Below are 10,647 nucleotides of genomic sequence, written 5' to 3' on the forward strand. Positions count from 1 at the left end.
CTAGTGGTTCTACTTATCTGACAGCTAGTTTCTCTTCCGAATTATAATGCGTCTTCTTTGTGATTAATCTCAGAACATCTTTCTTGTTGAGATTTTATGTCAAGTTTCGTTTAGCAATTTCAGCATGCTGTATACTTGTATTTTTTTGAAACTCTTACCTGTAGTTGGTTATTGAATGCTCATGGGCCATCTGAATGCATGCTAATAACGAGCGGTTCCCGGTATTTTTTTAACTTTATCAGTCTTAAATTCACCCACAGACCCAAAAAATTAAAAATCAGAAGAGGAGAAATCTAGCAATTCCATGTGCATTTGCATTTATCATAAGGTCAGTAAAATGTCTCCATAATGGTCCCTGTATGGGCCTTTTTAAGGGAAAAACATGACTCCTGTGCCCTACAATGCCTTAATTTAGATGGGTGGTTTCCATTATTAGATTTTCAGAAAAATTCTTGAAAATCAACTCTTCTTTTTTACTTTTTTTTTTTTTTTTTATATTAATTGTCCTACCATTGATGTGTACTTGTGTCACATGATCATCATGTGGACTAAGCAGCGAGGATCGCGAAAACAATGAAAAAATATCTGTCTCAGGTGGTGATTATTTATGAGTTGAGATGATTTATTGATGCACTGTTATATTCCATCCATGGCAGCAAAGTTTATGAACAATTTTTAAGTCATGTGGTTTAATTGCAGCCATTCAGGAGGAACAGGAAGTCTTAGATGATTGTGACATTTAAGATTTTGTCCAAGTTAAAAGATACGAGTAATATGGATTTTGACTACTGCTACCCTGTTTGTTAAAAGCTGCAATTTGTGCTTTTGACAAAATGATTCTTTTAGTTTTTTTTTTACTTAGTTATAACAAAATTATAGGTTCAGATGAATAAAGGTTACTCAAGTTCAATTCACAGCTGAAATAGGCTCTGATAAGTATAAGTGTGTGTTATTTGGAAAAAAGGGTGTATGTTTGTATCTGTCACAATACTTCCTTCGGTCTTTATTATTTGTTACTTCTGTGCTATACGCAAAAGCCTTATGGAGTAGCCGAGTAGGTGCTGCTATGCTGGTGCCTGGTGGTTCCATTTTTGTACAAATGATGTTGCATTGCATGTGACAGGCCCATAAAAAAAATACTTCGTATCAAGTTGTGCGTTTTCTTTTTTGCATCTTTGGTCTCGTGGAAGACCAGGTTCATTTATGGCTAGAAGAAGGCAGTATGTTGCATGAGTGTGTCAAATGCTGACATCTTTCTTTTTTATTCTTTTTATTTTGTGTATGTATCGAGTCATCAAGAGTTAGTTATAAGTTAGTGATATAGACAAGATTAGATTTCAAATCTTGGTACGAGTACCACTTTTTAAAATCTTATTTAGACCAATCTAACATTCATTGATATGCATCTTGGTACTAGAAGACTGTTGTCTCCTCTGACCTGTGTAAGGTTTTTACTCAACTCAACATTTTGTATGAAACACTTTAATTCTAGAATTTTCTATTACTTTGACAATTTAAAATGATGGATTTAAATTTTGACTTTGGTAATCCAAATTTTTTCACCATAAAGTCCAGTAACATTGATGTACCTTTTCTCATAAATGTTCATAATGATCATATCAAAAAGTGTAAAGTATTTGAGGTTATTTGTACTGTTTATGTATTTGCTGGACACTAAATTCACATGATGAAATATTTGGTAAGGTGTTCAAAAATAGGATAGTTTGTGAACCACTCCATAACTAGCATGTTCGTGAACAAAATTCAAACAAGCCTAAACAAGCCAAAGTTTTCAAAGCCTAAGCTTGAATAAGAATTTCAAAACCTAGTTTAAACTTGAGTTACCTTGAACACTAACAATTCTTATCAAGCTTAGTTCCAAAAGAATACAACCTAGCTTAACTCAGCTCGTTTACAATTTTGTTAATCGGTAAAAAACATTAACACGTGGCTACCCATTCATGATATTAACTTGTTTAAAGAATATGAAATATCTCAAATCGAAAACTAAGTATGGCCTATGTATTAATGAGGATATTCAATTCAATTTTTATAAATTTTGATTTATTATTTTTTTAGAAAAGTTCTATGGGGAAAACTAGGAAGTGCAAAAATTTATGAGATTTTTAATGATTAACTAGAATTTAATTTGCACACTTCAAAAAATAAATTAAGGAATTTCAGTGACAAAAATAAACTTTAAATAATAATGAATTTATGTATGTGAATTATTGAACCAACATAATCACAGCAAAGTGGGCGATGGATAGTACTAAGATTTAATTGTTGGCTGATCCACTTTTGGTCCCAAGTCATAATCATATATAAATGATATGATTAGTGAAAGGCTATGAATGCTATTCTTGCCTTTTTACATCCTATTTTTCCAACGTCCAACACATTTTTTTTTATTATAAACTTCATGAAAATGAAATGTCGAGAATTTTTGAGCTCTTTCTCTACGTACCCTTAACCAAGGCAAAGCTACCTACGCGTTGCCCACGCTGAGTATCATCAAATCAGTTCATCTGTCTTTCTCACTCCAAGTGTCCAAATTCTATTTCTCGACTTATTATACTCTTTCCGTCTTAGTCCTTATATACACTACTGATACACGGAGTATTAATGTACTATGATGTATGGAATAGTTGTCACCTTTCGAAAAACTATTTGTTACGTAGTATTTTCTTACTTAATGTTCATATCAAGAGAAAAACAAAGGGACGGTATGCAAACAAAATAATTATACTTATGAGAAGTTAGTTTAATTTAACATCCCGTAATTTATATTATTCCTTTTAAAACCTAAATCTTGACTGTTTTGGATCATAGTACAAGTGTGATGTACTAATTCATGGACTGCCTATTTTCAGGTAGCAATTTATTCAACATCAAAGAAGCAATGTGGCAAATTTTCTGGTATGATATAGGAATGGTGCCAAGGATGATTTTTAGCATTATTTGTAGAGAAGAATATACTTTGTAATTGATGATGCTACAGTTTTGTGAAAATAACGACATTCTTGATGTCCTTCTAGTTTGTTCGTTAATTAAATTACTCCTACTTTGTAGACTCTAGTTGTCAACTATTCTATTGGTTAAAGTCTTAGAAATTAAGACATTCGTATGAGATGAAATTTGTCGCGAACAATATTTGAAATATGATCCTTGGAAGAGAAGAGTAAAAATACTCTGGTATTAAAATTGGAAAAATGCTATACATAGCCTTTAAGGCTATATATAAGTATTAAATTTACACTAAAAATTCGTATAACTAAGGAAATCATAAAAAAAAAACACAAATGACATTAAGGTCTTGTTCTCTTCACCTTTAAACAAATAAAATTAAGTAAAAATATTTTCAGTTCAGTAAAAATAAGTTCAGTTCATTAAAATTAAGTTCACATTAGTAAAAATAATTTCAGTTCAGTAAAAATAAGTTCAATTTAGTAAAATTCAGTTTTCTTAAAGAAGAATTATAAAAGAAAATCAGTAAAAATAATTTCAGTACAGCAAAATTAATTTCAGTTTAGTAAAAATAATTGAAGTTCAGCAAATATAATTTTGTTTCAGTAAAAATAATTTCAGTTAAGCAAAAATAAGGTGAAGAGAACGGGGTTTAATTTGCGCGTATTTTTTTTTCATAAAATCCTAATTTTATACAATTTTCAAGAGTGTATTTAATACTTATACATAGCCCTTAGGGCAACATATAACATTACTCTTAAAAATGTTAGTAAGTATAGAAGTACTAGTATTAAGTTTAGCGTCATGTACTCCTGTTGCATTTTTTTTTGGCAATTAGTTGTCTAGTTTTTTTTTTTTTTTTTTTTTTTTTTTGACAGTGAGAACTAACAAAGAAACTAAACTAAACTAAAAGGACCAAAATAAAATCTCCCGACGCCGCGCCTGCCCAGCTAACCAGTGCGCCGGAGAGACCCAAGACCGGGGAACCCTAAGTGGAGAATGATTACCTTAATTTCTTGGCGTGGACCCTAAGTCCTTAACTAGCTAGCTAGCTAACTAGCTTAGCTAGGTTTAACTCGAATTGACTCATTTAAGTGGCTCCCATGCTGTTGGTACAATAATTCCCCGCTCAACAATCAACATGCTAATCTTTACTCCTAATTGGCTACTTCACAGCTTAATTAATTATACTTAACATTCCTAATTAATATCCATCATATCAGACTATATAAGATTTTGTTTTTTCTGTAAAAGCCATATAAATAATAATTAAAGTTAATGTTTGTAACATTTTTTTTTATTACATGAGTTTTAAATCATAATTCTATACACATAAGTATACTAGCTACTTCTTAATAACCATGCAAGGTTAGGGATTTACCTTACAACCTTGTCGAATCATCCCAACTAAGGTAATTGGGGTGAGATCTGATCTCTTACCATTCCCCTTCAATTCACATTCAAATGTCAGGTCCACAAATTAAATACTAAACCCATTCCATGAAAAAAAAAAAAACAAACAAACAAACTTCGGATTCATCTATCCCTCCTTTCTAACGTGGAATATTTAATATTGGGTTTATGGAGGCTAGATGGGTGTAAAAATTGTTAAAATGATGAGGGGATTAGGCCCTATTTTATTCACCTTTTTTTTACTTATTTCAGGAAAAATAAGAGTTAATAAGTTTTGATAAGGTAAGTTTAGGAAAAATAAGTTCAGAGAAGTTGTGATAAGGGTTAATCAGGGTAACCCAAGTTCAATTTATAACTAAAATAAGTTTTAAAAATTTCAGATAAGTTTAGAAAAGTAAAAATTAGGTGAATAGAACGCACCCTAAAATCATTATCTTAGGCTTTTGGTAGAAGTAGTCTTACGAGTCTATGACACACTTTCTATATTTTAGGGTCTGTTCATATTTACTTAATTGCAGTTCAGTTTAGTTCAGCTCCAATCAGTTCAGTTCAGCTCCTAATTTCCCTCTCTCATAAAATATTCATTTCAGCTCAGTTCAGTTCAGTTCAGCTCCAATCAGTTCAGTTCAGTTGAGTTCAGCTCCAATCAGTTCAGTTCAGTTCAGTTCGGTTCAATAAATGTGAACAGGCCCTAAGTTAGTAAAATGAGATTTCTTTAAAAAATTTCTTTGGAATATAGATGATGTAAACAATTTGGCTGGCTTATTAAATTGATGTAAGAAAAGTAGAAAACCCATGAATTAACTCATCAATAAATCATTTTCGGCTCATTAAAATTGATCATAACATAAATAGGAATAATAATAATAATCCCAATCAAATAAAGAATAATTCTCCACACATCGTGACAAGGTATATATATCCATAAGTAGAAAGAACAATCAAACCATGAAATTGAACTTAGTAAGTTCCGTAAAGTAACATAATTGAACGTGTTTGCACGAGGGCATCGCAATGGTCCCTATTTACTAAGTTGCCTTTTGATAAAATCTCTAAATTTGTCTTTGTGTTTTTAGAATTGTAAGCATCAATTTATGGAATCCTCAAGTTTTGAGACATATCATGGTGACATTGTTCACCACTGCCTGAAAATATATCAACAGTTTTTGTTTCAAATTAAGTATAATTTGAAAGAATTTGTTTTTCAACCGAAGGGTTATTCGGATTTATGAAGATAATATTACGGCTTATCCTAATTGGGAGTCTTGACACTTGTATATAATAAAAACACGAAAAAAATTAATGATAATAGTGTGCAATAGAGTTTATCAGATGTAGAAGATAGTTTTTTGGGCTCTAATACCATGTGAAGATAATATGTCAGTACATCTTTTGATGCCTTGATACTTATGTATAACATTACACGATTACATGTTAATCAAACACGGTTATAAATAAAAGTATATTGTTAGGCAAGGAGTGTTACGTTGTTTTCATTTTTTTGGTGGAGAACTATAATTTTTTTGGTAGGTTAGGAGAAGGCGTCCATCGAGTTAGCGAACAAGCTCCCTAGCTTGAGGGGGAGAAGGCCATTCCAAATATAACCTCTAGCAGATAGTGATCCCATATCCTCAAGAATGTAAATGGGTACTGTTGATCGTGAATGATTATGTCTAATACGTAAACTTATACGGAAAAAATGAAAGATTTCGCATACCAACCAGATGTATATATCCAATAGCCTTTAAGGGTAATATCAAATATTGAGGGCCCATTTTGAATAAATATTTGTATTTATTCGCATAAAAGTTGTTGCCTTAATTAGCTTAGGGTTTTAAGTTGTATTTGTAAAAATATGTTTAAATTGTTGGATTTTTTTTTTCTTTTTTTTGGTGCTCACGAAAATAAAATAAAAAACTAAGTGAAATAAAACGTGGCAAAGCCACCCCTACAATATCATCGTGCAAAATACGTCCTAACTCAATGACGTTAATTTATTAGGTGGTTATTCAATTATAACTTAAGGTTTAACTAAGTTAACAGGCCTGCTATTATTATACTGGTGCAATGTATTTACAAGGTCACGTACACACCAAGTAAGTATAATCGATCATTAATTGATTATTATTGATTGGCTTTAGCTGCTTTACTAAATTAAAGCCTAATATAAATATCGAAAGCATGTTATAGAATTAATTACTCTCCTAAATGATTAATATAAGGAGGGTGGACACACTTAGCTTATACATCCAGCGCGCGCGCACACAATGACACAAAGAGAGAGATAGAGAGAGATCGAGGTGCATGTAGACAGTTTAGACACCAATAAAAGTGTGACAGTTGAAGCAATAATTCTCATGCTCATATTAAAATTCACAATTTAAAGGTATAGTTCAATCCTTAAAATACATTTTTATGATATAAACTTCATTAATTAATGTACCATTATAGTGGTTATTTCAACATAAATTGATATTTTATTTTGATTGGGCCGTTGGAAGCCTCAATACCCTATATAATTTAAAAATTGTGGTCAGAATTCCTCTCAAATTAAGTCTGGTAAAGTATTAATTATATTACGTAGTATCTATTTTCGAAAACACAAATTAATTTGATACGTATATAGGGATGTATGAATGAGTAGAATTTTTTATTAAAATCAACTACATATTGGCTTCCTATTCTCATATTGATCAATAGGGTAGTTTAAAAACAATCTATATAGTCTTCCACACCCTTGTCCCTCTTCAATTTCAATCCTTATCCCTAACAATATGCCCTAGTCTAACTTTTAATTGAATAGTTCTTTCTCCAACATGCCCTAGAAGATTAATTACTACTCCGTGCGTTACAAGGTTATTCTAATAGGTGAGTGTCTCGTGAATCTTTCCACACTCCTTGAGAGAGTGATTTTCCTATTAATTGGAATTATTTTCTAGCTCCAACCCATATAAAAGTGAAACTATAGTGATTAACAAACTATAGTAATAATATTCCTACTATGCTGAAAGGTCATTGAAAATTTCGAGCGAATGAGTGACAAATTATCGACAAATCTTTCATGCTTTCTAATTTTCAAAAGAGCATATCAGCGTATGTATATGACTATATGAGAGGTTGATAGAATGATTGATTTTCAATTCCTATTATGTAACACTCTCTAATTCAAAACAATATAGTAAGATGAAAGTAATTGTAGAAAATTATCGAATTATTGACAACTTCTTTCACGCTAGTTAATACAGATATATGTATAGATATACAGAGAGTTATAATTTTTCCTTATAAAATCACCTTTTCAGCTCCGATCCCAATGAGGAAAAAAAAAACTTACATTATCCTAAATAGTTTTTCCCTTACTTGTATTTCCAACCTCATTAAGGCAGCACACAGTAGTACATCAAATATGGAAGAAAACAGGAGGAAATCAAGACCAAAGAGGTGGAAGGTAGTAGTAGTGGTCATTGTCATAGGGGCATGTGTACAAATTTAATGTCGTCTCAAGCTAAAATTTTAGATTATATACCCACTAGTACAGAATGCTACTATTTTCTATTGCTGCTACTCCATTCGTCTCTAATTGTTTGCCTTACTAAATTTCAATCAATTATACAAAATTAATGATAGACAGATTTTATAAGAAAGAAAAAAAATAAATATATGTAACACTATAAATTTATAATTGTAATCTTACGTGTTCGTATATTCATGAAATGAGACAATTTTTTAAAGACGGCAAAACAATGCATGAATCAAAGTTTAAGGAAAATCTACTACTAGCACTCTAGCCGTAAAAAAGAGCAGCAGAGAAGAGGAGGATAATTCAATAGTACAACCAACGGCAAAACATGCAGTGACAGAGATTAAAATATATTAAAAAAAAAATCATAAATTAAAAAATAATAAAAATAAAAAAATAAAAAAAAAACATTATATTGAAGTCACTATTCATTTTTCTGAATGACAGTGTTTATAATTGGAGGTTGCGTGGTTCTCTATTTGAGGAAACCTTACCCTACTACTCTGGCCCCACTTTTCTTTTTCCTTGGGTCCCACTCTTTCTCTCTCCTCCCCCTACCCCCTTATAATATATCCTCTTCCCCATTTTATTTTAGTCATTGCTAAATTATATGGTTTTGGTATTCCACTTAAATCTTTCCTTTCTCATTTTTCTTAGCTTGCTTCTTTTTTCCACTTCTATACAACAAGTAACCAAAAAAAACCCATAAATTTCCTTCATTATTTCCTAATTGGGAAGATCACAAACAACAAAACAAAAATAGCACTCAAACTCTCAAAGAGGGTTGAAATTGAATTAGAGTGCGAAAAAAATGATGGAAATTCAAATACCTATTAATAGTAACATTAACAATAATAATGTTACTGGTATTAATAGAAGTGGTGGTAGTACTACTACAGATGATACTACTACTACCAATTCTATTCCGAATTCGGACCCCGCAAAGACGCCGAAGCGAGCCCGAGACTCCGGCGGGAAACACCCAGTATACCGCGGGGTCCGAATGCGGACATGGGGCAAATGGGTGTCAGAAATTCGGGAACCTAGGAAAAAGTCCCGCATTTGGCTCGGGACTTTTCCTAACCCCGAAATGGCAGCCCGAGCACACGACGTAGCTGCTCTTAGCATCAAGGGTGATTCCGCCATCCTTAACTTCCCCGAACTCGCCGGGTTATTACCCCGGCCCGTGTCGAATAGCCCACGTGACGTACAAGCTGCTGCAGCTAAAGCAGCAGCTATGGAAAACATCGACTGTATTGCTAATAATAACAATAATAATAATAACTCATCATCTTCATCTTCGTCTTCGTCTTCCAACTCATTGTCTTTGTCGTCATCGTTGTCCTCGTGTTCGTCCCTATCATCCATGGTGTCAGCAATGGAGATAGGGAACTCGGAGGAGTTGAGCGAGATCGTGGAGTTGCCGAGCCTCGGACCGGTAGGAAACTCCGGGGAGATGATGGGGAGGGAGTTAGTGTACGAATTTGATAGTTGGGATAATAATGGGTGGATATATCATAATCCACCATGGATGATGCAGGGTATGGAGGATTTTGCAGTGGTGCCTGAAAATGTTATTTCAACCACTTTTGAAGGTTTGTTGTGGGATTATATGTGAGTGTTAACTTAGCTAGGTTTTTTTTTTTTTTTTTTTTTTTAATTTTATTTCTTTTAAGTGTGAATTTTGATTTTGATGAATTCTGTGTGTATAATTTTCTCTCTTTCTTTTCTTGTGTTTGTGAATTTAGCCAAAAAAAGAGAAAAAAATAATTAGTCCTCCTCTTTTTGTTAGGAGAGCTAATTTAGAACTTTTCTTTTGTTTTTAATTTTTTCCCCTTTTACTCTTCTTCCCTTTTTTTTAATTAATTTGGTTCTTCATCCAAAATTTTCAATAAATTAAATGTTCGTTCACGGAAGTTATAATTTAAATGTATTTAATTTTCTGGAGAATTATTTTATTTTTCTGGAGAATTACAGGCTATACTAATATGTACACAAATTTTAAGTTTGCAAAGTACGGTATCAAGTATAATTAAGTGTAAAAGATAAAATTAAATCATGTTATGTTTAACGGAACTTTATCCACTTGTGAATTTATTACTATCTTGTCAACTTTTAGTTTCAACTTTGAACTATTTTATACTCCCTCCGGCTCCGAATGATAGTCACTTTTGCCATTATTAGTGACCCTAAATGTTAGTCACATTTGCTTTTTTCAAGTACCATTAATATTATTTTTTTACCAAAATTCTCTAACATTTGCATAAATATTTGTGCAAATTTAACTTTCCCATGTAAATTTTACTTTCCCATGCACTTTAATTACTTTCTCTCTCTACTTTTTTGAATACCCAATGTAAATTTACTTTTTCAATGTAGTTTCTTTAATTCTCCTTAATTCCCGTGATTTTTCTTCAAAAGTGACTATCATTCGGGGCCGGAGGGAGTATCTCACAAATAATACCTTAAAGTTGCAACTCAAAGTTAACGGAGGTAGTAGCATTTTTTAATTTGATGGTCATAGGAAAGTATATGGTATTCAACTTGCCAATTTTGAAGAGTGATCAAAGTAAATTTATTTTCAGTTAAAGGTAAGAATTGAAAAAAAATTCGTACCCCGTATTTCACATGTCTCACTCTCAATAACTCTTTTGATCAAGATTGTTCATTTCTAATTTCCAAACCTTGACCCTACTCAGGTGGACCAAATAATTAAAACATGAAATTATATCTTCTAAATTCTTCTT

At 32.0% G+C, this 10,647-nt stretch overlaps 1 protein-coding gene across 1 annotated transcript; it reads left to right on the plus strand.

The window, feature by feature from the left end:
* Positions 1-8,509: 8,509 nt before the first annotated feature.
* Positions 8,510-9,914, plus strand: LOC145594897 (ethylene-responsive transcription factor ERF043-like). Its single transcript, XM_081651245.1, has one exon. The coding sequence runs from the start codon at positions 8,712-8,714 to the stop codon at positions 9,516-9,518; it is 807 nt and encodes a 268-aa protein (XP_081507371.1). The 5' UTR covers positions 8,510-8,711; the 3' UTR covers positions 9,519-9,914.
* The last annotated feature ends 733 nt before the right edge of the window (positions 9,915-10,647 follow it).

The sequence above is a fragment of the Chenopodium album genome, chromosome 19 (genome assembly GCF_948465745.1).
Source record: "Chenopodium album chromosome 19, dcCheAlbu1.1, whole genome shotgun sequence".
Classification (NCBI taxonomy): Eukaryota; Viridiplantae; Streptophyta; class Magnoliopsida; order Caryophyllales; family Amaranthaceae; genus Chenopodium; species Chenopodium album.